The sequence below is a fragment of the Phytophthora sojae genome, assembly GCF_000149755.1.
Source record: "Phytophthora sojae unplaced genomic scaffold PHYSOscaffold_5, whole genome shotgun sequence".
Lineage (NCBI taxonomy): Eukaryota > Oomycota > Peronosporomycetes > Peronosporales > Peronosporaceae > Phytophthora > Phytophthora sojae.
The window spans coordinates 3,981,371-4,007,308 of record NW_009258119.1 but is presented as its reverse complement, the minus strand read 5'-3'; the positions used below and the strand labels follow the sequence as shown (position 1 = coordinate 4,007,308).

At 57.4% G+C, this 25,938-nt stretch overlaps 9 protein-coding genes across 9 annotated transcripts; 2 read left to right on the top strand and 7 right to left on the bottom strand.

Moving 5' to 3' along the window:
- Nucleotides 1-3,651: 3,651 nt before the first annotated feature.
- On the top strand, nucleotides 3,652-4,253 carry PHYSODRAFT_315823 (hypothetical protein; the record flags this gene model as incomplete). Its single annotated transcript, XM_009531041.1, has 2 exons — nucleotides 3,652-3,700; nucleotides 3,745-4,253. 2 exons carry the CDS (start codon nucleotides 3,652-3,654, stop codon nucleotides 4,251-4,253), a joined length of 558 nt encoding a protein of 185 aa, XP_009529336.1.
- Nucleotides 4,254-5,055: 802 nt separating this feature from the next.
- PHYSODRAFT_561334 (hypothetical protein) lies at nucleotides 5,056-6,063 on the top strand (the record flags this gene model as incomplete). Its single annotated transcript, XM_009531040.1, has 5 exons — nucleotides 5,056-5,149; nucleotides 5,231-5,311; nucleotides 5,417-5,519; nucleotides 5,601-5,749; nucleotides 5,956-6,063. The coding sequence occupies exons 1-5, from the start codon at nucleotides 5,072-5,074 to the stop codon at nucleotides 6,061-6,063; spliced, it is 519 nt and encodes a 172-aa protein (XP_009529335.1). The 5' UTR covers nucleotides 5,056-5,071.
- Nucleotides 6,064-6,307: 244 nt separating this feature from the next.
- On the bottom strand, nucleotides 6,308-6,697 carry PHYSODRAFT_508177 (hypothetical protein; the record flags this gene model as incomplete). Its single annotated transcript, XM_009531039.1, has 1 exon — nucleotides 6,308-6,697. The coding sequence occupies one exon, from the start codon at nucleotides 6,695-6,697 to the stop codon at nucleotides 6,308-6,310; it is 390 nt and encodes a 129-aa protein (XP_009529334.1).
- A 655-nt stretch (nucleotides 6,698-7,352) lies between these two features.
- Nucleotides 7,353-8,309, bottom strand: PHYSODRAFT_504759 (hypothetical protein; the record flags this gene model as incomplete). Its single annotated transcript, XM_009531038.1, has 1 exon — nucleotides 7,353-8,309. The coding sequence occupies one exon, from the start codon at nucleotides 8,307-8,309 to the stop codon at nucleotides 7,353-7,355; it is 957 nt and encodes a 318-aa protein (XP_009529333.1).
- A 352-nt stretch (nucleotides 8,310-8,661) lies between these two features.
- PHYSODRAFT_260657 (hypothetical protein) lies at nucleotides 8,662-9,651 on the bottom strand (the record flags this gene model as incomplete). The annotated part of the gene is made up of 1 exon (XM_009531037.1): nucleotides 8,662-9,651. The coding sequence occupies one exon, from the start codon at nucleotides 9,649-9,651 to the stop codon at nucleotides 8,662-8,664; it is 990 nt and encodes a 329-aa protein (XP_009529332.1).
- A 525-nt stretch (nucleotides 9,652-10,176) lies between these two features.
- PHYSODRAFT_302063 (hypothetical protein) lies at nucleotides 10,177-12,417 on the bottom strand (the record flags this gene model as incomplete). Its single annotated transcript, XM_009531036.1, has 4 exons — nucleotides 10,177-10,878; nucleotides 10,903-11,726; nucleotides 11,903-12,078; nucleotides 12,119-12,417. 4 exons carry the CDS (start codon nucleotides 12,415-12,417, stop codon nucleotides 10,177-10,179), a joined length of 2,001 nt encoding a protein of 666 aa, XP_009529331.1.
- Nucleotides 12,418-12,814: 397 nt separating this feature from the next.
- Nucleotides 12,815-16,307, bottom strand: PHYSODRAFT_507561 (hypothetical protein; the record flags this gene model as incomplete). The annotated part of the gene is made up of 10 exons (XM_009531035.1): nucleotides 12,815-12,937; nucleotides 13,031-13,108; nucleotides 13,217-13,435; nucleotides 13,527-13,755; nucleotides 13,834-14,367; nucleotides 14,440-14,723; nucleotides 14,806-15,008; nucleotides 15,083-15,257; nucleotides 15,330-16,115; nucleotides 16,248-16,307. 10 exons carry the CDS (start codon nucleotides 16,305-16,307, stop codon nucleotides 12,815-12,817), a joined length of 2,691 nt encoding a protein of 896 aa, XP_009529330.1.
- A 4,179-nt stretch (nucleotides 16,308-20,486) lies between these two features.
- PHYSODRAFT_561332 (hypothetical protein) lies at nucleotides 20,487-22,923 on the bottom strand (the record flags this gene model as incomplete). Its single annotated transcript, XM_009531034.1, has 11 exons — nucleotides 22,693-22,923; nucleotides 22,540-22,598; nucleotides 22,214-22,423; nucleotides 22,095-22,138; nucleotides 21,845-22,017; nucleotides 21,575-21,762; nucleotides 21,404-21,504; nucleotides 21,288-21,325; nucleotides 21,126-21,217; nucleotides 20,647-21,049; nucleotides 20,487-20,575 (listed from the first exon to the last, which is right to left on the bottom strand). Exons 1-11 carry the CDS (start codon nucleotides 22,916-22,918, stop codon nucleotides 20,487-20,489), a joined length of 1,623 nt encoding a protein of 540 aa, XP_009529329.1. The 5' UTR covers nucleotides 22,919-22,923.
- Nucleotides 22,924-23,279: 356 nt separating this feature from the next.
- On the bottom strand, nucleotides 23,280-23,956 carry PHYSODRAFT_506886 (hypothetical protein; the record flags this gene model as incomplete). Its single annotated transcript, XM_009531033.1, has 3 exons — nucleotides 23,280-23,583; nucleotides 23,653-23,747; nucleotides 23,825-23,956. The coding sequence occupies 3 exons, from the start codon at nucleotides 23,954-23,956 to the stop codon at nucleotides 23,280-23,282; spliced, it is 531 nt and encodes a 176-aa protein (XP_009529328.1).
- Nucleotides 23,957-25,938: the final 1,982 nt, after the last annotated feature.

Here is a 25,938-nt window from a genome sequence, read left to right as displayed (position 1 = left end):
CAGCCGATTGGATGTAAATCAGCGCTAATTTGGCGATACGGAGCGCACGCCGCTGATTACCATGGCCGCTGTTTCAGGCAATGCCCTCGCGCACGCCTGCCGCAGCGATCGATCGATCCTGCATGGATCCTGGCCGACCGGCTGGCCGGCGACAGGCAGTCGCAGCTGGGTGCGGCGCGGCTCAAGCGAGCCCCGCGAGAACGTTGCAGTGCGACGCCGCGCCGCTTCAGCTTCAGATATGGACGAAGCCGTGGCTGCGGGCCATTCAAAAATGAGATCGCGCGATCCAGTGAGGTGCCGCCTGCTCCTCAAAGCCCTGCTCGGGAACCTTCCCGGCGGCCACTCGCACGAAATGTCACGGTTCTCAGTCTACAGTAGCTGGCAGGAAAATTGCGAGAAGAGCGCAATGCACTACCTGCACATGTGCATGCATGCACCAAGGCGCTGCAGTTGAGCAGGGGTGCTGTTGATCAGGTTGCTGGCAGCAACTGCAGCAACTGCTGCTGCTATTGTTGGCCGTATCCTGCCACGCTAGCCATGTTAACAGAACACGATCTTCTTGGCCGTCAAACGAGTCGCCGCTGCAGTTCACGTGCCCCTTCAAGAGCAGCCATGTGGACCACATTTTGTACCACGTCACAGATTGATACGCTTGCAAGCAGCGCTCAACGCTCAACGCACCTTCTTCTTGCCAGACCGAGCAGAGCAATCCGGGCCCCTCGTTCCAAGCGAGGCGCCTTGCCCCTTTTGCCAACACAAGAGCCATCTCGCTTTCGCGCTGCCGCTCCCCAGCAGGTTGAGGTTACACACCGCGGCGTGTAACAGCCCCAACACGCAGCTCAAATCTCGATGCAGTGCCTTCGCTACATGTGTTGGCCTCCACAGCACTCGCTGCAACTCGTAGCCAAATGCATTGTGTGTCGTGAACAACGCACCGCGTCAACAATGCACGTGATGGGGTCGCTGTAACGCTGCGAGTTGTGGGCAACGCTGCTCTTTCGTGTGATGCCGTGATGTAGGCAACGCGGCGAAGCGCTACATGCTGCACGCTTGCAATGCAATTGGGAATGGCGTCAAGTAGTAACGCGGCAGCGGATGGGCCCGACGTTCTTGAGTTTCAATCAGCACCGACAGCGCTTATCCACGACCGAATTGGACACTGCTGCGGCTGCACTGCTTGATCGTTGCGCCGATCCTTGGCCTTCGATTCACATGCTCTGGCGCGCTGGCCACACTGCAGCCGCAGAGCACAAAACCAATCGATGCACTCCCAAGCAATTTTCACCGCTTCCACCCGGAGCTAATGGGTTCGTGGACTGCGAGACGCTCGCGGACACTAGCAGCTGCAGGACTGCAGGACACCAGTGATGACTGCGCCGTCAACAGAGCTCGGTCACGGCGACACTAGCCTTAACTGACCCCGTACCCGTCGTCAATGAACGACTGACAGCTGAACCAGGCTGGGATCATCCGCGTTGACGGGCACTCGCCTCAGCAGAGCTTATTGACGGCACACCTGCCTTGCAAATCGCTCAGCCTCTCTAGCAGAGTCTTTTCCGCCGGCCGAGCTCAGCGTCACTGCATCAAGAGCGACTTTGGTCGCCACATGATCGATTCGCCGATTGGCTCGGGGTGATGTCGCGAGGTCGACTTGTTGGCGCCGGAGAACTGTCCATCAAGCTAGATGTCCCAGCCGCTGGAGGCGTCTTCGCTGCTGCTAAATCAGCAACGCACGTGCTATAGGCGGCCATGGAAGCCCCGGAAACTGGTCCGCGTTGAGCTACAGCGTTCTATGATAGAATTTACGGGACTCGAATGCTGTTTCTGCAGTTTTGAGCGAGCGGTTGCCAAAAGGTATCGACAATCAACCTTCAACATCGACATGGCTTGAGGACAACTGCCGTCGAAACCGCTCAAGGTCAATACCCTGCGGTGCATGGGCCTCCCCCGCTGAAGTTCCATCCGCGGCATCCGCCGTAGAGTGCAAGACGACCTACCTGCCCGCCCAGACGGTCCGTGGCCCACGGAGGATCCAACACGGCAGATTCAACGAGAACCTTGGAGCCGACTGACCACATTCTTACTCCGCCGCCACAACGTGTCAACCAGGACACCAGCCGCAACCAGCCTGACCCTCGCTGGCTGATAAGTCCAGCGACTGCAGCCAGCGCCAATCTCGTCGACCGCTCGAGCTTCGCAATGTACTTGCATCATTTTGGTGCGGGGCAACTTTTTCACGTCTTCGGTTGGCAGTAATGATCGGCGGCGGCGGCGTTGAACCGCGGGGGGGGCAAATCCAGTCGCCTGGCAGCAGGCGCTTGCTGTTTGGCCCTCCTCGCTTGAATTTCCCTCGAAGTGTGTGTCCTGCTTTCCATATTCGACGCGGACCGGCATCTAGAGCTTGTATCGAGCCAACCAGAGCACAGAGCCGCGCTTTTTGCTTGCAGTTGTTACAGTTGAAGTTGTACGTTCCCGAAAGATACTTTTTTTGACTTGGCCACTTAGCTGCAACTCGATCCAGGCATTAGCTCCACTGGAGCTGTGCCGCGTTGGTTGCGGTCAACGACGCCACGATTCGCCATCAACGCGCGCTGTCTTACCCGGTCGCCGACCGGCGGTCGGTCAGTTGACCAGATAAGGCGCGTGAGGCGTCTCTCGGCCACATGTGCGCGCCTTGGTCCTGCTGTGGGAAATGAGCCGGAGTCCATGGCTCGAGGACGCAAGCGTCCCACGTAGAAGGCCGTCGTGGCATGACGATGCTGGCCCCAACGGCTGCAGTTCAAGTGCCCGCGCGCGACGCGACAACGGTCCCGAGAGCTTCTCGCCGGTGCAGCTCCAGCTTCACCACCGCCGCGAGCTGTGGCTTCAGCTCAACCGTCTCGGTGTCCTCTTGTCTTTGGGCGGATGGCTGCGCACACATTCGCCGCGTCCTTTTTGCATGGGGCCCATGGACTCCATGATGGAGGAGGCCGCCAACGGGAAGCTCCGGCCGGCCGGCGCCGAGGACGAGCGCGCTGCGTCCAGCTCGCCGCTGTGCAGCGAACTGCACAGCACTGACCAGACCGCGGCCGGAGCGGGTCTCTAGCCCACACACTCGACGGGCACACGCGTTTGTCAAACGAGTCGCTGCCGGGCGTGACATAAAGGTGACCGTGGCCTCCATTGGGCCGGAGCCAAGGTGCTCGCTCTTCACTGTACTGTTGTATGTACATGTGGTTGCACTGGTTGACGAGGGCGTTGGTCCGCCCCACCGGCCACTTCTTGCAGCTTTGCGGCTCATTTTTCTGGAAGACGACCTAACACGGGGCGCGTCACGGCCCGAGCGCTGCCAAATTCACGCGGTCTCTGCGCTCGAAACACCGGATTGTTGCTGAACCCTCCAAGCGGCATGCTGAATCGCGTGTGACGTGTGCTCCGGGCTTCCTCGCCGCCGGCTCCCCCTCTCCGAAACCATCCACACCGGGGGCTGGGGCAGGCAGGCAAGGCAGTGCGCGCTCTCCGCCTTCCCCGTCATTCTTCGATCCGCTCCGTCCCGACCAAAAGCCCGAAGCGCATTCTCGCTTCCTCGGACGCAGCAGTAAGCAGACAGCAGATAAAGCTCAACAGAGACCACCTCACCCCCACCAACCACCGCACCACCACAGAAGTGCCATGCAGCCCAACGGTAGGCGCTACAGCACTGCATTGGCATGGCTGGTTGGTAGACACCGAGGTGCTAACGCTACGCAACGCTATGATCCACAGGAAACAGCAGCCCTTCAGGCCCCGACTACCTTGAGAACTTCTCGCTGCCCGACGCCGAGCTCGCGTCCAAGATCGAGGCGTACCTGGCCGGCATCACCGTGACGGACCACAACCCGGCCATCCTCTTCAGCTGGGACACCGAGGCGCTCGAGGAGTTCGTGCAGGCGGCCAACGCGCAGGCCGACGGTCACCCGCGGTGGTTCTCGGAGCCGCGAGGCAGCGTCTCGCCCAAGTCCGTCATGAGCGACATCATCGGCTACCTGGCCCAGCTGGGCGGCGGCCGCTGCGACCACGTGCTGCTGGCGCCCAACTCGCTCATCCAGTACGGCCACCTGCAGGAGCGGCTCCAGTACATGCAGTACGACGAGTTCATGCAGAAGTGCATGGCCAACGTGGCGCCCGGCAGGACACTCGCGCGCACGTTCGCGCTCACGGTGCCGTCCATCGACCGCGCCGTGCCCACGCAGTGCCTCCCGCCGCCGCCGCCGGTCCGGCAGCTCTTTGAGTAATTGACAGTCTCCTCCCTCCATCCCATCCCGTCCCCACCCTCGGCCCCGTGGTTAGTTAGAGTTTTTGTCTTCGTCTCTGCATGTTTCTCTTTCCACAACTCCCTGGACGAGGCCACGACCCCATGGAGTACGGTGCAAGGAGGAAGAAGAGCGTGGGTCGGTCGGGTCAGCGGGGTGCACCAAGCAGAGCCCAAGCGCAGCAGACATGGATGGCAAATCGCCTGTCCAAGCTCGGGAAGCCGCAACCAGCTCAAACGCCAAGGCAAGTCAGCCAAGCCAGCCACGCCAAAGCAAGCAGAATGTCATCGCCGCGTCGCCCACGCCCCCTTCTCCTCGCACCCACGAAGTAAACTATAATGCAACAAGTGCTAATAAATGCGCCGCCACCATAACACTAAGCTTACCTCAGCATAGCTGCATTGCATCCGTCGTGCAGTCTGCATGACGCAGGAGGGATCCCCGGCTTGGCGACAATATCGGAACACGTACGTGGTCCTACTGTCGAATCTTATTCGGCTCCGATGGCTACATTCTACGGTTTCAACACCTAGCAGGCATTGCCACAGTCAACGCACTGCCAATGCGTTGGACCAGCAAGCAAGAATCACCATGAAGGCAGCCTTCTCTTCACGGCAGAGCACTCCATATCGGTCGAAACTGCCTTCGGGGGCTCGCTGTGCTTGTCCTTGGCGCCCTCATCGCCCCGATGTTGCAGTTTGGACTGACTCCAATCCAGTCAGAAAAACGGTTCAGATGAGTCACACTGATGTGCTCCACATCACCCACTCATCCGAGCGGGGCGGACACTTGATACCGGTATGCTGGTGCTGCGGGTGCGCTGCGTGGACGACGGCCGCGAGCTGCTCGTGGAGCGCCACGGCGCCGACGAGCACAGCGTCCTGGTAGCTGAGCTCAAGCAGCTCGTGCTGCAGCAGCGGCAGCGTCTGCATAACCCACAGGCTTCCAACCTGGAGGAGTGCTTCGTGCTGCTGCGCGGCCAAATTCTGGCGGACGCGGACGTCGTGGACCTGAACGCCTTGTGCCCCTCGGACTTCTTCGTGTTTGCAGTAGACGCACCGCAGTCCGGCGGTGGACCGGCCTCTGGCAGTGAAAGGCAACCGGGTGAGGCAGACGCCGCCACCTTCGAGGTCTTGTGGTCTCAGCTCGTGGACATGGGCTTCTCGTCCGAGCTGGCGGCTCAGGCGCTGCGACAGAGCGGCAACAACCTCCTGGACGCTGCGGCGTTGCTGGCAGAAGGGAGAGTTAGTGGGAAGGGGCCGATGGAGGACGAGAAGGAGCCCGATGTGGTGGCAACACACCCATCGATTGCCCCGCTACGGAGCTTAGTGCATGACGAGAGCATGACGACGCTCCGTGAGCTGGCGGCGACAGATTCGTTCCAGGCGCTAACGCTGTTGAAGGAGCAGTTCTCGTCTGAGACGCTCAACCAGCTCAACGAGAACCCGGTGGCGACGCTGCGGCTCTTGTCGCTGCCGGTTTCCACCCGGACGCCTTCTTTGACGGCAGAGCAACCGAAAGTTGGTGGAGAAGAAGTTATTGATGTTGAAGCTATGGGTTGGGAAGACGCACCGAGAGGGGAAGCGAGCGGTGCCATCGATCGGGTGAGGAACAGTGGGTTCTTGAATCAATTCTACTCTCAAATTGCTAACCTTAACTCCTCCATGGTGTTGTGTACATGCAGCTCACTGAAATGGGCTTTGCTCGAGACCTTGTAGAAGTTATGTATGAATCCTGCGATGGAGATGAACAAGCGACAGCGAATGCACTACTGCAGACCCTGGAATCCTGAGAAAGCAGGTGTAAGTTATCTTTTGGCGGAGCTTGGTACGCACAAAGCACTGCCTCGTGCTTGCCTAATTTATATGATCAAGTCAACTTGTGCTTGCTATTGATCTTCGTGCCAATGGTAGAGCTTGCTAGAATCTGTACAAATGCAGCGTCGACGACTTGGAAATGGCATCTCGAAGAGCTGACTGCGTCGCGAGAACGTTGCGGCTTCACTGATCATCGTCTGTACGAGTGTCGAGCGGTGTTTAGATGACGTCCACGTTGTTGAACGAGCGCGCCTTGGTTTCGTCTTCATGGAATCGAGTGGAATGCGGGGCTTTGCGCATGGTCTTGAGCTGAACGTACTGCCGATTGAGCAGCAGCACCGCCGTCTTTTTCACCTTCCGGAGCTCTCCAGCCAGCTGCTCCTTCTCCAAGTTGCTACACGCCAGCTCCGGCAGTGCTAGTTGGTACTGCGACTTCCAGCGCGACGCGGCGGCTTCGGCTTCATGGAGACGATCGGTGTGCACTTGGCACTGCCGTTGCACCGCTTCAAGCTCAAGCGCGAGGTCTTCGCGTGCTGCTTGACCAGTGACCGCAGCGTCGTATCTCTCCTCCAAGACGACCACGGCGGACTCCAGGTCTTCCAGTTTCATCAGCGCGCGCTCGATGCCTTCCGCAGACCCTCCAACACGCGCCAGTTGCTTGGTGAGCGCTGTTTCTCGCTTGATGAAGTCGACGAGCCTGCTCTTGGTGTAGTCGTGCGCTCTCTTCTCTCTGCTGTAGGCGCGCCACGCTCGATACGACGCCCCAAGGGAAGTGAGCACGTCCTCGTCGCCGCTTCCTGGCTCGCCATCGTCATCATCCTCAGCTGCAGCAGAAGAAGAAAAGGCGCCCCACTCCAAGTCGCCTCGACGTGGCGCTCCTCTGGAGACCTTAAACTCGTCTCGTGGACTACGCTTCTTCTTCTTCGCCGTGAAGCAGCACACCTCCGACAGCGCGTTCGCCACTTGATGCGCCAGCTGAACAGAGCGAGCACACGCGTTTGCTTGCATCGCGAGGAGCTCACTTGACTGTCTGTCTTGCGGTCTTCTTGACAAGGCGAAGAGGTCCGCGGCCTTTCTCGGTGGAATGCTTGGCCCACGAAGTTCTCTTCTTCCCAAGGACCTACCGACGATCAATGACCGAGTCCCCCAACTGATCGAGAAAGTACTGCAACACACGAGGAGCTCAGAAGGTATTGTGTTGGTTGATTGATGATTAGTTTTGAGCGAGCTACACACAGTTGAGCTCGTCCGGTGGATAGAGCAGCTACGCCTTGGACTCGTCGCCAGCGAAGTACGAGACGAGCGCGTTCACCTCGACGAAGGCACTCGCCGGCTCCTTCGACTGCGCCTGGACCGTTTTCAGAGCGGTGTCCACCTCCTCCTCCGAGAAGAGCTCGGTCTCTCGCTTGAGCATGCGCGAGATGTAGCGGACGCTAACCGTGCCCGGCTCCTCTTCGTGGTCCTCCACCAGGTTCATGATCATGTTGCGCTGGAACTCGGGCTTGGTGGTGGGGATCTTGCCATCGCGGAAGTTGTGCAGGCGGAAGACGCCCATGTTCTTGGCGATGAAGGCGTGGTAGTCGACCTCGAGCTCTTTCAGGACGCCCGAGCGGATGTCGTACACCATGCCGTGGATGCGCGGCGCGCCGTAGAGCCCCATGCGACGCTGCACCATGTTGATCTTGAAGATGTTGAGGCACTGCTCCTGGATGTTGAGCTCCACGAGGCGGCGCTCGCGCTCCTCGTCCGTCTTGTACTGCGACAGCTCCTCCTTGTGCGTACGGCAGACGTCTCGGATGTTACGCAGCCAGTTGTCCAGCAGACCGATCTGCGCGTTCTTGAGCGCGGCGGTGACGCCTCCGCAGCCGTAGTGACCGCAGACGATGATGTCGCTGACCTTGAGCTTCTCGACCGAGAACTGCACGACCGACAGCGAGTTGATGTCGTTGCTCACGACCAGGTTGGCCACGTTGCGGTGCACGAACATCTCGCCGGGGTTGAGTCCCGTGATCTCTTCGGCGGGGACTCGAGAGTCCGAGCATCCGATCCAGAGGTACCGGGGAGACTGCGCCTTGGCCGTCCGCTCGAAGAACGTCGGGTCTCGCTGCAGGACGTTGTCACGCCACTTGCGGTTGTTCTCGAGCAAGTGGCTGAGCGAGTGCGAGTCACGACCGTGGCCAGTGCAGTCGCAGTGGTCGTCCTTCTTACGGTCATCGCCCATTGTGTCGGAGTTGGAGTTGGTGGTGGGGTGGTTGGGCTTGGGTGGGGGTGCTCGATAGCAGTCCAAAGCCGGAATGAGCTGCTAGTGGGGGTTGCAAGCCTTCTCCTCCTTCACCGGCAACGGCTTCCCATGGTCTTGCGCATGAAGAAACGACCCTGACTTCACCAAAAATGCCGACACCTTCGCATCCGTTTCGCTGGATTAGACGACTAAAACTACCGGTGGGCTCCCTGGTCACCAGAGTGCTGCTTAGTAGGGCGATAGCAAGTTCATTTGTGCATTGTTGATAAACTTAGGGTGAAGTGCTGGTAATACTTGGATATGCAGATTGCAAGACAGCCAATTCGTCGCCCTACGCAGTTTCCTTCGCCTTCATGGGCGCGAAGTGTGCGATGAGGTCTTTGATGTTCATGAAGGAGCTATTGGGGTCGTCCATCTGGGCTTTGATCGCCTCGATGGCTTCGTCCACTTCTTCAGGCGTGAACAGATCCGACTCCCTCTTGAGCATGCGAGCCATGTAGCGCGTGCGGATCATGCCCGGTTCCTTCTCGAGACCGTCGGCCAGGTCTAGAATGGCGTTACGACGGCGGTGAGCCAGCCCCATGGTCTCCTCTCCGTCCGGGTAGGCGTGGAGACTGTCGGTGCCCACGAGCTTGGCGAAGTATCCGCAGTAGTCGACCTTGAGCTCCTTCAACCCGCCAGTGTGGATGTCGTACACGAGGCCATGGATGTTCGGCTGGTCGGGACGGCCAAGACGGTGCTGCACCACGTTCATCTTGAAGATGTTGAGGCACTGCTGCTTGACATTGAGCTCCACCGTGCGACGGTAACGGGCCTCGTCCGTCGGTAGAGCGTCAAGCTCCTCCTTGTGCTTGCGGTGAACGTCGCGGACGGTGCGCAGCCAAGTGTCCAAGATTCCAATGTGCTTGTTCTCCATGGCCGCCTTGACACCGCCGCAGCCGTAGTGGCCGCACACAATGATGTCCTTGACCTTGAGCGACTCGACTGCGTACTGTACAACGGAGAGCACGTTGATGTCGTTGGTCACCACGAGGTTGGCCACGTTGCGGTGGCAGAACATCTCACCGGGGTCCAGCCCCGTGATCTCTTCAGCGGGGACGCGCGAGTCCGAGCACCCGATCCACAGGTAGGGCGGGTGCTGGCCCTCCGATAGCCGGTCGAAGAGCGAGGCATCGCGCTTCACGAGCTCCTCGCGCCACTTCTTGTTGTTGTTGAGCAGGTGCTGGATCGACTTGGACGAGTGGAAACACTCCTCGTTGGAGCCCTTGCACTCGCCGAGACACTTGTGTTCGTGAGCTGCGCCAGAGCTGGTGTTCATCATTTCTTACTGCGCGGTGTTCGACTTCGAAGCTGCTTGGTTCTTGTTGAGGAGGAGTTCAAAAGGGAAATGGTTGGTTCAACCCGTCAAAGCTAACCACGAGGTTCCAAGCCTTTGCGACCAACATCTTGGCAACCTGATGACCACTTGGAGCCGTTGGCTACGTGGAATCGTGCATCAGGCGGAGAAATGAGGCTCGAGCACTAAAGATACTAAAGATAACGTATAAGACTCCTGATAGCTCCTTAGCAAAAGCTTCAGGGGCTACCCGTGTTTGCGCTGCACTTTAAATACTTGGTTAGCAAGCCAGTTAGGTTGTGACCATAGCCACGGTGCCCGACATCAATATAGCGTTGCAAGGGGCGACGTAGCATCCCAGCCCTGATCTTCATGTTCTGATCCACTGTGCATGAATTCATGTCCTTAGCACTACGACTCGATCGACTTCACATCTGCGATGACCCACCAACGCAACTGAATAGATACTTTTTGCTTTCAATGTAGTAGGCATCTATGAATAATAATCGTCTAACCCACGCCTTCTGCAGCTGGAGTTTGCTCTAACGTTTTATCATCGTAGTCGCCTCTCTTAGCTGACCGTGAGGTTCTTTGTGCCGTTGAGCAAGTGCTTGATATGATGTTCATCGAAGCAAGCGCGTCTGAAGCGATGTACTGCAGCATGCCAGCAGCGTTCTTGCCGCACTTGCCAGGCTTGTCTTGGTCGACGAGAATCACCCGCCCGTACGTCGTCTTGGCAAAACGACGGAGGTTTTTACCGAACAAACTCTTGCTGTCGGTGTACAGCATCTCGGACATGTCGTCATCTTCGCCGTCATGCCCCACCGCTCCAGACGACTTTATGCTGTGGTTCGCAGTTACATCCGACACCGCGTACTTCGAGCTCGCGCCCACTTTCGTGTTGGCCGTGCTGACATGAGACTGCGTGGATTTATCTCCCCGCATCAAACCCATCGCCATGGCCTTCCGAATAGGGAAGCTGAACTCCACCGGAGGCGTCGAGAACCCACTCCCGTGGAAAATATAATCCGCTACCAGCGTAACATGGCCGCTCGGTCCTGACTGGTACAGTTGCTGAAGAATACACCCAAGCGGACAGCTAGTCGAGGCCACTTCATTTTTCACGAGCGTCTCGTCGAAGGGGTCGATACCGAGCGAGTCCAGCACTGCACTAAGGTCCCATCCAACAAACACATAGCGTTTCTGGATCAACTACACAACTTTGTTGTTGGCCACCCGCTTGTACGGAGTCAGCAACATGACAAAGCCAAAGAAGCCGCCTCCGAGCATCATGAGCGAAAGGAGCACGACGAAGTCGATCATGATCTCACTGTTCCAGAAGTTCTCGATCGACGGAGCTCCGCCAAAGATCCCGCGACTGGAATTCGGGGCGTTTACCATGAAGGACGTCTCCCCGCGAACTTTGAGCAGCACGTACAGCAAGAAGCACAGCATCAGACTGTAAACCTTGTAGCTGACAAAGAGCGCGCTCGAGTCGATGTACCACTCGATAGTTTGCTGGTGGTGTGGACGAATCAACTTGATGCCTTTCAGTGAACGAACCGCCAATTTGAGTGTCAGCCTCACCACTGTGTGGACAAAGCACATGAGCCACGTGAGCCGCGTGAGAGCTGAGGCCATGAAGATAAAGTTATCCATGGTAATGTGCATGGAGAGCATCCATTGTCCCATCTCGTAGACGCTATAGGTCATGCGCATACTTACGAGCGCGTCCAGAATGCTCAGTAATATGTAGAGCCAGTGGTTGATCCAGACGTCCGACGCCATGATCACTTTGCCCTTGAATCGGATGATTGAGTTCTCGTCGTCCGATGTCCAGACGGACAGATTCATCAGTGGAATAATATAACGAAAGTATCTTCTAGCCCCAGCAAAGCGCAACTTGGACGGTACGTAGTTGACGACGCGGAGCTTGGCCAGAGCGTTGATGACACCTCGCGCAACGAGGACCAACGTGACGACGCCGTACGAGTAGGTCACGAGCAGAGTGAACCAGCCTGTGTTACCTTGACCTCGGCTTGTTGGTCCATTGGCTCCGTCTGGAAGAGGCCGTAGTTCATATCAGGGTTGAGAAGTCTCGGCACTGCAAGGCACTTGCTGCTCTCGAACTGGACGTGGTAGCTGCCTCCCGCCCAAAACGACTGGTGCACCATCAAGTCCGTGATGTACATGAACGGCACAGGCGGACGACCAGTACAGCGCAGGAAGGGCACACCAGGTCGGCCAAAGTCTCCTGGGATGCCGTTCTGGATCGCTCGAATGTCTTTCAGGTCTACAAAATTGTCGAGGATGTAGCGGTAGCAGTCGTCGGTTGAGTTGTCATGGGTGGTGACACACTCGTCGACCCATTCCGGAGTGAAGTTGATGACGTCGCAGCTTGGGGCCGAGATGCTGTGGAAGTGTCACGTTGATGGAGTTCACGCGCAGACACGTGCTTCGGTCCTCCCCGAGGTTGTCCGGACTGCGGGTTGGCGCCGAGAAGAAGCGGAAACTCTCCCCCACTCGAGTCAAGTTGGTGAGCGTGTCGACCTCGAGGAAGTCGTCTCGAACGAGGTTGTAGTTGATGCGTCTCTCCATCAACCGCGCTCGCATCTCGTCGTAGCGCCCGGTGATCAGCACGATAAAGGGGTTCTCGCGCAGACCCGCCATCAAGGTGAGTACTGTGGAAGCCAGGTTAACCACCATGACTAGGGCCTTCCGGAGCGGAAGACCGTGAAGGTCGCTCCCCATGGTTAACCCCAGTTGATAACACCGTCCAGCTAAGTCTTGTGTTGTCAAACTCGAAATGAACGCTCTCATGGCATGTCCAGAGGCTCGTTTTAGCCTTAGCTTGAGCTAGCTGTAGCATTTTCATTCGTCCCGTAAAACGACCGTTGGGATCAGACCTACTACGTGCTCTGTCTACTACTGTAGACCGATTTTAGGATCACCAAGAACGCGAAGCCACAGTCCTCCAGGCGTTGCGCACGTCCAACTCTAACTCGAACGTGAGTAAAACTCCCACCTCCGTTCTGATGACAGCTCTCGCAAAACACGTTGCTGTCCCCTTCAACTAACCTAACGCGGAAAGCTCACTAAAAGTGGACGAAAATGACTTGGTAACTTCTGTATCATACCATTCTTTAATTTATTGAGTTGCAGGCACGGGCGTGGCTGCCCCAATACATCGCTTCGTGTACGCTTGGGTCCATTCGGCTGGAGCGCGTACGTCTTTCTTGCCAGGATGAAGCTGCTGGTAGAGCGCAAGCATCTTGGAGTCAACATCGGTGACCAACTGTTTCAAACCTCGATTAGGCGGAACGATATCCAGAAGCACATTGATCTCGGCCAAAAACTTGTTTACTCCGCCGTAACCGAGCCGTTTGCGTGCGAATCCACCCTTGCCACCGAAGTTTTGCCACCACGGTTCATCGTCCAGCATCTCACGAAATAGTGCACCGAGTACCATGGCTGCAAACGGTGCTTTCCCAATGTCCTTCCCAGTGTCCTCACCATTGGGCACCGTAGCCGCTGGATTGTAGTTTTGGACGGCTTTGTTCAGCTGGTTGTTTGCCAAAGAATCTGCGAGTTCTTTCACCACGACACCAGCGAATAATGAGCTGGTCGGAGCTGCCTCGGGCGAGGCCGAAATGTCGGGAAGAATGTCGTCGGCTAGATCCAGCTCTTGCCAATTGAAGGACATTTTCATCAGGGACTGCGCGCAGCGCTTGACGCCAATTGCCACGAGTTTGTCCCAAACAGCAGCGTTCTAGGTGCATGTATAACAATAGGTCAGTGCTGTCGCCGATGCTAACCCTGCAAACCGCTAACCCACATGAGCCGCTTACCTGAGTATCCACCTCTCTGTTTTGAAGCGCAGCCTTAGGCAAATACTCCTGAAGAATATTGGTGGATCGCGCAGCGCAGTCGTCCTGAATGTACGCAGCATTTGTGAGGATACCGATGATATGCTTCGGCCGCAACGAAGACGATAACTTCGGTGATTCTAAGTACTGAAGCTCTTCAAAACTGTAGCGAATGAGCAACTCATCCGCTTCCCACACGACAACCCCGTGAACCTCTGCAAGGCTGCACCACAAGAACAAATATATGTTAGTTACCATATTATCATAACGCCTCAATGACAACCCTCGCAGAGTTTCGTACTTGGAGGTAGCACAGGAGGGATTCATCACGCGTTGGACGTCTCGCAAAAATTGCTGCACAAGCGTGTAAAATGATCGCGCACTCTGCGTAAGGATAATTTCACGCTCCACTTTGTTCTCGGGATCGCGAATCATCCGTGACGTCATTTCCCACCGCTCGCGCTTGATCTCTTCTCGTATTGTATTCTTGATAGCTATGCAATAGCTCGTGAAAAAGGATACCAGACCACGTGCCAGGTGTGGGGCTAGATAATGTGCGGTTGGTAATCCTGCCAGCTCCAGTTGTCGCGAGCCGTAAAATACGTAGCGTAGAGCACTCGACACGTACTTCGCGACACTCTTAAATTCCGAGACATCAATCGCCACACAACTTGCTGACGAGGACGCGCCCGCCACAGCTGACGAGCTTCGAGATGAGGAAGCACTCGGATCATCTGGGAAAATGTGATACGTGATTTCGCTTGCAAAATGCTCTAGCTGGGCAGAAATCCACACGGTCAAGGATATAAAATGGGAGCTCTTCTGTCCACGAAAGCTGCAACGAATTATAGCACGAACGACATTAGGACCTCTTCATAAAACTGGAGTGTAGATTGACATCTCGTACCTATGTTCATAGTCCTCGTAGCATACAAGCAGCGAGGTGAAAAAAGTTCGCGAGAAGTTGATGACGTAGTTGAGAGCGTTTCCGTACGACGGCACGTGGCGTAGCTGAAGCGCAATCCGGACCGAGTAGTTTTGAAGACACATTTCTGTTGCCAGTTGAGTCTCGCCAAGCTGAATCAAAAACTCTAGATGGTTTTCTTTCTTGTGCATACGCTCCGACGTCTGCAACGACGAATTAAACTCATCGACCAGCTTTTCAACGAGCAAATGCCGGAGCTCATCGATCTGTGGATCGAAGGCAGAGCAGCGTTCAGATTTATTAGAGTGGAAAAAGACAAGCAATCCTGATAACGCTATGGGTACTTACTTTCGCTTGCTGTGCCTCTGTAGCTGACTCGATCCCTTTCGTCTCCTTGCGCTTGTACTCGAGCATATGGTGTGTGAATTGCTCGTAGTTTCGTTCGTAAAGGTACACCTCCAGGTCGCGAATAAATTCATCCAGAGCCATGCTATGTTTCCGCTCTTCAGCTTTCTTGTCGACGGCTTTAAAGTCGGGCTGCGCTACTTTTTCTGAGTACCAGACAATCACAAGATAAAGTTTAGTATCAGCACAAACTCATACGAGCAAAGCTTTGGTTCCTCACCTGGAGGGGCTTCCAGTGCCACACCTTTTAAGGTGTGCATAGTTCGCCTGCACTCCAACACTAACGCCTTCAACTGCGATACACTATTTTCCATAGTCTTAATCTCGTCCGCTGCTCGAATGAAGGAGGTGTAGTTCGCGCTGATCTCCTCCTTCAGCTCCTCGATTGTGTTTTCCTACATCAACATGCGCAGACCACGCATGAGATCAAATGTCATACACCACAACTCCTCCAATAAGTTATCAACCTTCTGAGCGACAAGCTTTTTACAGTGCGAGTCAATCTTCTGCGGCGAGTGCTTGCGCAGGAAATCTTCAGTGTACTTGCTTGCATTGAACTGGTCGTTGCCCATGAGGTTCGCAATAGAAGGACCTCGCATATTCAAGTGATTCTTCGGCTGCTTCGGCGCCGCAGCTTCCACAAACTTAAACCTCCCCGGGTCCGCCACATCAAAGATATGCGACTTCAAAGGGATGATCAGCTTCTGATCAATCAATCCTTGGCCAACTTCCTGGATCTGCTTCGTCGTCAGATGCGGCAGCGTCTTCTTCACAAACTCCGCGACGTCTTTGGCCGAGAACGACTTGCTGATCTGGATCTGCCACGAAATCGACTTCTTCATCTGCTCACAGAGCGCGCGTAGATCCACGTCCTTGACATCTTGAACATTGTTCCCACTGTCCCTATCGCCCCGGCTCTCCCTCTCCATAGTCTCCGCAACAGCAGGGTCTTCTGGTGTCTTGACGGGAGCTGGAACGGAAGCGATCCCCGTTCCCTTCATCCCTGCAACAGACTCCAGCGCCTCCATCCAGGCGTCCCTCTCCTCTGTGTTCTTGGCCCTATAGTCCTTCTTCTTCTTGAACAGCACGAGCGTGAACACGCGCTGCTGCGGGTCGCTGGGGCTCTTCTGGACGGCCATGATCTCCATGGTCGCGAACGAGTTGGCCGGCTCCTTGGCCTCGAGCGAGTCGAAGTACATCAAGTGCGTCGGGGTCAGCACGAACTGCCGCTTGGTCCAGTAGCCTGCGCGTCGCTGCAAGTTAAGTAAAAACATGAAAAAAGGATAAAGTATCCATATTGGGGCAGTATTTTAGCGATATCTCGGCTTCTAGGCACGTAAATGCCCGCGCGGTTGCGCGAGGGTAGGCTCACGGCATCTGCGCACCTTCCTCTCGAGGATCCCATCGCGGATGGCGCAGCGTAGCGCCTCGGGGGCGCTCACCATGGCGTCGGATCCTGGCTCGGCAGTGCGGACGACGCTTCGCTTCAACGTGTGAATCGGATAAAAAACGCGTTTTGTAAAAAGTGCTTTTTAGAGTTTACTTTTTTGAAAAAAGTTAGTTGAAGCTGCCAAAGTCGCCCAAGCCGTCCGAGGCCGCAGATGTGGACGATGGAGCGGCGCTAAAGTCTCCGAAGCCCCCGAAGCCATTGCTGTCGCTCGAATCCTTCGCTGCTGCTGAGTTGGCGCTGTCCGATGACGCTGGAGCCGCACTGAAGTCGCCGAACGCCTCGAACCCACCGTTGTCCGGCTTGGACTCGGACGGAGTTGCAGCGCTTTCGGTCGTCGAGCTGAAGTCGCCGAGCCCGCTGCTGTCGGCCGCTACAGGCGAGAACGGAGAGTTTCCGCTGGCACTCGCCGTCTTTGCTGGCTCAGCCGCAGCGTCTGTTGAGGCTGGGGCGGCGTTGAAGTCGCCGAACACCTCGAAACTTGATCCGGCGTCGTCCTTGGCAACTGGTGAGAACGGCGAGTTACCCGACGTCTCCGCTGGCTTCCCCGTCGTCGAGGTGGTGTCGGCTGAAGCTGAAGCTGAGCTGAAGTCGCCAAACCCGTTGAAGTCGCTGCTCTCCGCGGCGACGGGCGAGAACGGCGAGTTTCCAGACGATTTTTCAGCTACGGGAGCCGACGCGGTGTTGTCGGTGGACGCAGAGGCAGCACCGAAGTCACCGAACGAGTCGAATCCGCTACTTCCAGTTGCTGCTGCAGGAGAAGGCTCGGGGGAGAACAGTAAGTTGCCAGTCGCAGGTTGAGAAGAGACTGCCGGCTCAGACGACGTCACAGCGCTGGTACTGAAATCGCCGAATGCATTCGATTCACTGTTTCCCGTGGCTGCCGCAGGAGAAGGCTCAGGTGAAAACAGCAAGTTGCCTGTTGCTGGTTCAGAAGCTGCTGCTGACTCAGCACTTTCAGCGCTCGTAGCAGCAGCGCTGAAGTCGCCGAACCCGCTTGATCCGTTGTTGTCCGCAGCGACCGGAGAGAAAATCAAATTCGCAGTACCATCATCCGCCTTCGCCGGCGTCGTTGCATTATCACCAGAAGGTGGAGCAGCCTCAAAGCCTCCGAATGCGGAGCTATCCGTGGCCGCTGGCGACGGGGATGGCGAGAATGGAGAACTTTCAAAACCAGAGGACGACGGGGCCGTGGCGTCAACGGTAGCTGCAGCTGGGGAAGGCACAGGTGAAAACGGGGAGTTTCCAGGAACTTCAATGGCCGCCGAAGGTGAAGAGGCCGGTGCGGCGCTAAAACCACCAAAGTTGCTGTCATCCGTTGCAGCAGGCGAGGGCGAGGGCGAGAATGGTGAGAACGGCGAGTTAGCTGCGGTGTCGCTCGCTCCTGCAGGGGATGACGCCGGAACAGCGCCGTCAACCGAAGCTGGGGCTGATGCGAACCCTTGGAACTCATTGCTTTCACTCGCAGCAGCGGCAGGCGAGGGCACGGGCGAAAACGGTGACCTCCCAGTGGTGTCAGCCGCAGGAGAAGGTGCTGCGTCAGTAGATGGCGGCGCGGCAAAATCACCAAAGGCGTCACTCTGTGATGGGGAAGGAGACGGCGAGAACGGAGAGCTTGATGGAACAGGTACAGCCGCTGCCGGTGACAGCGCAGCACTTGGAATGGATCGCGGTGCCGAGTCGAAGTTGCTAAACGCGTTGAATCCGCTGCTGTCCGTTGCATCGGGCGAGAAGGCGGATACGGAAGGAGCACTCGGCGTCACCAGCGGAGATGGCAACGCATTTGGCCCGTCAAGCGAGAGCGGAGCGGCTGCGAATGCATTAGCTCCACCAGTGCCAGATCCTCCAAAAGATTCACGAGTAGAAGGAGGTGGAGATGCTGCGTCGATCAGCGGAGATCTTGACTCTAGTGACAGCTTCTGCTGTAACTTTGCGCTCAATATGGCTTCCTCCAGTTCACCTTCGTGCCTTGAAATATCGCACTGAAGCTGCTGGATCAACTGCTTCTGGTTCTCGACTAGCCCTCGGAGACTGCGTTCCACAGCGCGCCTAGTCTGCTCCTCCGCGGCGTTGTCAGCCGCCGATCCAGGAGCCGATGACGCACGCAGGTCCTCTCGCTTCATCACCAAAGTGACCAGTTCATGGCGGAGCTCGTCGAGATCGCGCAGCTTATCGGAAAGCACCTCTATAGCTGTCTGCTTGCGCTCCACACTGGCGAGAGTCTGAACAGCTTCGTTGTTCAGCTGGTCCAGCTGACCCACCACCCTCTTCTCCTCCTCGTCTCCCATGAACGGCTTCTCTGGAGCAGCGACCGGCGCTTGAGGTGCACCAAAGCTTCCAGCACCAAAGCTTGCGTAGTTCTGTGAGGGTGGTGGGAACCCAGCATTGTCGCCTAGCGGCATCTGGATACGTTCGTTGCTCCCTAGGTTTCGAGGAGGGAGTTGGTGCGACTGTTGCTGAGGCGGAAGCGGAGCCATACCACTGAAACTGGACATGGAACTCATCGAAGAAGCCGAGTTTGTACGGTCTCGGCCTGCACCACTCGTGATGCTGGGAGTCCGTGACGCTGAAAAGCTGCCAAAATCCTGTTGTCCTGTAGGAGCTGCAAACCCTGCGTGAAGGCTCCCAGCAGGAGTGGGAGCGGACTGCTCGCCAAACCCTGCTGTGTGACTGTTACTTGTGCTAGCATCGGTGTGATTGAACGAGTTAGTCCGTGAAGAGCGCGGTGTCGACGTAGCCAAACTTGGCAGCGGTGCATCCTCAACCGTTGCGAGCGAGTCAAAAGCCGACATACCCTCAGGCTTCGGAGGTGGCACGCTTTCTTGCTGCTGCTGCTGCTGTACGCCAAATCCATTCTGGGACGAAGGCCCTGGCATCTGAGAAGCGAAAGCGTCCTGCCCAGGCATACTTTGAGAGCCCCCACCTGCGCCAAATGCCGTCTCTCCAAGCTCCCGCGGTAGCGTCTGCGGCATCGGTAGTCCGCGCTTGCTCACACACACGATCAAGTGCATTGCCACGTAAAACTCCTGCACGCTCAGCTTGCTATCCTGCGTGACATCGGCCATGGACCAAATATCGCGCAGTGCCTATCGACCACATTCACAATCAGCACGTCCACACAATATTCCAACAAAGGACCCCAGCAACACGTACATTGCGATCGAGCCCAGACATTTGAAACAGCGCCACCGCCTCCGGTCCCATCAGGAATCCATCACGATCCGTGTCGTACTGCTGGAATACAATATCATACTTGCTTTTCTCGTCCGCAGTAACAGCGTACGCAGCGCCATTGCTCGCTGGAGGCTGTTGGTGCACAGAGCCAAAGTCCTGCTGCTGAGCCTGAGCTTGAGCCTGAACCAGGGCCGGCTGCTGCATCTGCTGCATGCCTCCCTGCGGTGGCGGCACCCCTTCCAACATAGGCAGTGGGTACTGCATGGCCGCAAACTGGAGGAACTTCTGCACCGACACCTGCTCTCCGCGCTGCGCCAAGCTGATGAGCCTCATGGCCACGTAGAACTCGTTCCTGGACAGCTCACTCCTCCGCTGCGTGTCCGCGATGCTCCATACCTACAGTAGTTGCAGCCAAACACACAGTAAGTTAGTCGCTCCACCGAGCCACTCTACCCCCTCCAGCGACTAGCTGATACCTCACGTAGAATGGCCTTGTCCAGGTGCGAGCGCGTGAAGAACGCGACCGCCTGCTGGCCGGCGATGGCGTTGCGCCGCTGGTCGTCCACGCGGGCGAACAACATGTCGTAGTATTGCTGCTCCTGGGGCGAGGGCGGCGTCCACGCGTGGAGCGGCGGGGCGCCGCCCATGGTCGGCGCGCTCATGCCGCTCTGCGTGGCGTAGGCGCCCCCATAGAACTGCTGCTGCTGCTGCTGCTGCTGCTGTTGGGGGTTGTACGTGGCGTAGTGCTGCTGCTGGGGGTTCATCACGCTCCACGGTGCGACGCGCAGGGCGGATAAGAGGGGGAGGGGCCGACGTGCGTTATGCCAACTATGATACTGAGCTTTTGGCCAAAGGGCGCAATCATTTCGCAAACTTTTTCGTGTGCTTGAAGTCGAAACGCATGTGCGTGTGTGTGTGCTTTGAAGTCAAGACAAATTGTTGTAGCTACAGTAGCTATCTCGCTTGTGTGGTGTATTCTCTTGCTCCGGGTGCGTATGCATGTTTACTTTCTAGCTTTCTTGGTCTTGGCGGCGGGTCCACCCTTACGGCCGCGTTTGGGGGCCGCACGGACGATAGGAGGCGGGAGCGTCACTACAGACAAGGAAGGAATGGGGAGTGTCAGTTGATGTCGGATTTGGTTCGGTTGATAGACAGGCACGTACCGTTAGTGAACTCGATGGCGAAGACTTGGTTGATACCGACTGCCAGCTTCTGGATGGCCGGGAGGTCGGGTACCTTCGTGGGCGTGTCCAACGGGTCGGACTTCGACTCGCCCAGGCCCAGCTGACCCAGCTGGCCGCGACCCCACGAGTACACGTCGCCCGTGGTCGTGAGCGCCATCGAGAACTCGTCGCCGCAGCCGATTTGCTTGATGCTCTTGTCAGAACCAAAGGCGGCGACGTGCACAGGGACATTCACGCAGTTCTCCTCGGGCGTTTCGCCGCGCTTCACACCGAGCTGGCCGAACTCGTTGTCGCCCATAGCAAACAGGCGTCCGTCCTGAAGAAGTACAAGCGTGTGCTGGCCGCCGCACGCGACGAACTTGACCGCATCGTTCTTGAATGCCTGAAGATCAAGCAGTGAATTGGTCAATCTTGCAACCCCGACAGATCCAGGACACAGCGTGAAGAAGAACACGAACCTGGACAAAGCGAGGGCGAGGAACGCGGAACTGCGAGCGGAAGAACTTGGACTGGCCCGGGGGAGGTGCCGGCTTCGGGTGGCCAATTTGACCTGAATCGACATGCACAACCCGTTCGTAAGCTCCTAGTTGTAGAAATGCTTGAAATCACACGAGTCATACCGCGATCGCCAAAGCCCCACGTCCAAATTCCCTTCGTCCTAAAGCAGTAAACACACATGAAACCCCAGTTAGCCCCATGTTTGCTCGTCAGATACGATGATGTCGTGTCACTTTACCCTGCAACAATAGCGACAGAGTGAGATCTGCCAGCGGCGAGCTGGGTGATGTCACGACCAAGCAAGAACTCCGAAGGATCCTCAATGGTGGTGTTCTCTGACTGTAGCACCACACAGTAAGTTAAGCACACTAGAACCACACTTCGATCAAATAGGTATCCTTTGACGTACGATGGTGATGTCCGGGCTGTCGTTGTTGAGAAGCTGTGGAACCCACTGGTTCTTGTTAGAGGCATCGCCCAGTTGCGCCTGATTGTTCGACCCCATGCCCATGAAAACTCCCGGGTTCTGAGTGTTGAACTGGTCGTCGTCACCGTTGTCCTTTGTCGTCATGAGGACGAAGTCACTGCCACACGCAGCTATGAAATAGGATCAAACGTGCAAGCGTGCATAACTCGGTTAGCTAGCAATCCCCAACGCATACTGTGACGAAAGGCATACCCAGATCGACAGGCACTTCAAGCTCCCTCAAGGCAGAAATCTTCTTTGGCACCTTCTTATTCTTGTTCTCTTGGTGGCCTAGCTGGCCGAGCTCACCGTTGCCCCACGTGTAGGCGTGTCCCTCGGTCGTGATAACCAGACCGAAGCCCGCTCCTGCGTGGATCTGTGAGAACCTGCATGCGTTGCATATTCATTAGTTAGGCATGCTTACGCGTCGAAGGGGTTAACGTTGCCACAAAGCAGTTCTTACCTTCCTTCGCCCTTTGAACGCTTGTCCTCCGTCATGGATTCCATCTGCATATAGACACGCACGCGCCATGAATCTTCACCAGAAAGATCGTAGCAAATCATTGAGGGGCAAGAACGTACCAAACGGAAGTGAACGAGCTTCTCGTGGACGACGTCCTGGTGTCCCAGCTGGCCGTACACGCCCGTTCCAACTGAGTACAGGTTCGCGTCATTGCAGAGCGCGTACGTGCACGTCTCGCTGCAAGCAATGTCCAGCACGCCGATGCCATCCAGCTCGTGCACCTTGCTCGGCTTCCAGATCACCTTCTCCTCGGTATCCGGAAGCGCCAGCTACCGACAACACCATCCAACGCAACGTCAGCTTTACGCCCATTGCAACACCAATTCCACCACTTTCGACAGAAATGTAGCCATCTTTCGCCTTCAACACCAGAACAACGACGCACCTGCCCATCCTCGTTGTCCCCCCACGCGAAAACCGAGGACACGGGCTTCTTGCCCTCCTCTGCTCGAGCGCAACAAGTACAAACAGTTAGACGACCATCCCGCAACTTAAGCGGCGCCACTGGAGAGCTGACGCGTAGCAGCAAAGGACGCACCGAGCTTGGGCACGCGGCCGGCGCAGAACTTGCAGAACCAGTCGCCCTCGGGCACCGCCGGCTTGCGCGCGAAGTTGTTGCGCGGCTTGGTGTTGCAGCAGGTGCAGCCCTGCGCGCAGCTGGTGTGGAAGGCGCGGTCGCAGCCGTCGCACAGCACCAGGAACTCCTCGTCGTCCTCCTTGCCGCACACGCGGCACGCGTCGTCGCTCATCTGCATGGGCGCCATTGATGTTGCTCCAGGCCTCGATTGCAAAGTCGGTTACTACTGTGCGCCGGCGCAAAAAACTTCAGCACCGAAGGAGGTGTGGACCACGTCACGTGTAGCTGCTGCACTGCATAGACAGCTAGTTGAGGAACGATCGAAGGAGGAGAACGCAGCAGACATTTCGCATCTCGGTTAGCGAGCAGCTACACTACACGATGGACGAGAACGCATGCAAAAAGGATGAAGCGGCAGTGGCAAGACAAGACGCGCTTAGCGGGCGAACCGTCCCCACCCGTTCGACGCGCGTCTTGTCGAGGAGCACTTGAATGGGACGGCAAGCTGGAGTGGAGAGGCTGATGGATTGCACACGCACGCTGTGCATTCAGCGAGAGCGCAGGACGGCGACCATGTGGTCTCCTTTGTAGCCAAGCTGCCGCGCGGCTTGGCCCGGAGGCAGAATAAAAATCTTGAAACCTTGAGGCTCCATCTCCGAGGCGCCCCCTGCGCGCGCGTGGCCGTTGCGCCCCTGGATGAGGTAGTCGCGGAACTCCCCGTAGCCACTCGCGTCCGCGATCGACTCCGGCTTGAGCTCGTACACGACCCTTCTTACGTTCGGCCGCTCGAGCTGCAGGAACTCGCTGTACTTGTTCAGGTGTGGCAGCGACACCACGTCCAGATACAGCGGCCTGCACAGGGTGGAGCAGATACGTGTAAGATTACCACTCGATGACAGAATTCAGGGGACTACAACGTACAATTGACGGCTGAAGCCAACCGAAAGCGATGTAGCGCTGCAACGGCATTTGACCTTGCCACTACGCTTTAGCTCAAAGTTCCACTCGCTAGGCGTCTACACAAATTGGAATACAATGGTCACACATAAGATACAACATCACCGACAACCACACCACAAAAGCTACGACTTACGTCAAACGAACGCGGCTCCATCATGCGAGGGCTGTCGGGCAAAGCACGACGCCCGTCGTTAAATGGAAATGGACGCTGCATCATATCTGGCGGAGGACCCCCACGTTCCCAGCTTCGGTCTCTCTTGCGCATCATGTCGCCCGAAGGCGGCCGATTTGGACTGCGGCTCCGACCGCGAGGCGGGAACATGTTCGGCGGGCCTCGGTCGTCAAAGCGGGGGCCAAATCCACCCCCGCGCGGAGGGCTAAACGGACGTCCATTGGGCGACGGGCCTCGGTCTACAAATGGCGGTGGGCCACCAGGGCCGTGTCCACCAAAGCCATCTCGTGGTGGGCTCCGTGGGCCACCCCGGCCACGTCCACCAAAGCCATTCCGCGGCGGACTCCTTCGGCCAGGCCCACGACCGCCAAATCCATCTCGCGGTGGGCTCCTTGGGCCACCCGGGCCACGTCCACCAAAGCCATCCCGCGGCGGACTCCTTGGGCCAGGCCCACGACCACCAAAACCATCACGCGGAGGACCAAAACCATTACCGTTGCGCGGAGGGCTGCGATTGCGACTGCGGCTTCGGCGGGGGCCACCGGGGCCACGTCCGCCCATCGGACTGCCTCGTCCCGGCCCCGGGCCGTCACGGAAATCTCGCGGCGGGCCCCGTCCTGGACTCATTGGCCCACGCCCAAAGTCACCACCACGCGGCGGAGAGCGCCCACGGGGTCCTTGGCCAGGAGGCCCGTTAAATCCATCGCGCCGGGGGCTTCCACGTCCGCCACCGAAACCACCTCCGCGCGGCGGGCTCCCGCGTCCACCTCCGAAACCATTACGGGGCGGGCTTCCACGTCCACCGCCGAAACCATTACGAGCCGGGCTTCCAGGTCTTCCATTAAAGTCGCCACTTCCGGGCCGAGGCGGGCTGCGTCCACCATTAAAACCATTACGGGGAGGGCTCCCCGGTCGTCCATTGAATCCGCCATTACGGGGCGGGCTCCCCGGTCGTCCATTAAAGCCGCCGCCACCACGCGGAGGGCTACGGCCGCCTCCAAAGTCATTACGCGGTGGACCATTGAATCCGCCTCCACGCGGTGGGCTGCCGGATCGTCCATTAAAGCCACCGCGGGGACTGCGCGGGCCTCCCGGCGGTCCGTTGAAGGGTCCATTGTCTCTGGGAGGAGGACCATCAAAGCGTCCATTGCCTGGCGGTCCCCGTCCGTTCATATCACCCGGCATACCGTTACCATCGCGCCCGCGACTTCTGCTGCGACTACGGCCTCTCGGAGGCTCTCCACGTCCTCCCATCATTCTCGGCGACATTGGGCCTCCAGGACCGCCCATTCTCGGCGATCTCGGTCCTTCCGGTCCTCCCATTCTTGGCGACGCCATTTCACGTCCGTTGTTAATCATCCTGACTGGTGTGTTTACTCGCATTGCTGCATACTGTTCATTAGGCGGTGAATGTGACGGCGACGGAGGGTTCGACAGCGCAGGAGCACGAGCGCGTTCAAACGCAGCAGCGGACGGCGACACAGGAGCAGCATCAGCAACAGCAGGAGGCGCGTCAGAAGTTCCAGTTGAAGCAGTGGTAGACGGCGTAGCGGCAGCAGGGGCAGCAGCAGAAGCACAAGAAGTGCCAACGGCCGTTAGTTGCGTGTCACTTCCAGCAGCAGGGGCAGACGCCTCGGGCTGCGGCGTATCTGCCGCTACCTGCTGAGGCTTGGGCTGTGCCTGGGGCTCTCCCTCGGGCTCCGACTTGCCATCAGCAGGAGCAGCAGCAGCAGACGCGCCGGGGCCCGAGGATCCGTTGGCACATGCAGCGTCATTCTCTTCTGTACTGACCACTTCTCCAGCCTCCAGCTCTTGTTCATCTGCGAGTGGCGCAACAGAAACAATATATAAATAAAAAATAATTAGTCATTAACTTTCTCAATTAAAATATTTATATACTGGTATAAGAAAAAATGCCCACGATGGACAGCAGTTGCCGTTGACGCGCCATTTACCTGTCGAGTTGGAGATCTCCGCAGGCTTCTTGGCGCCATCCCCATTGGCCAGCGTGTTGTTCTTGATGTTCAGGTACTGCTCGTAGATGACGGCGCCACTGCCGCGCCGCACCTTGGTCG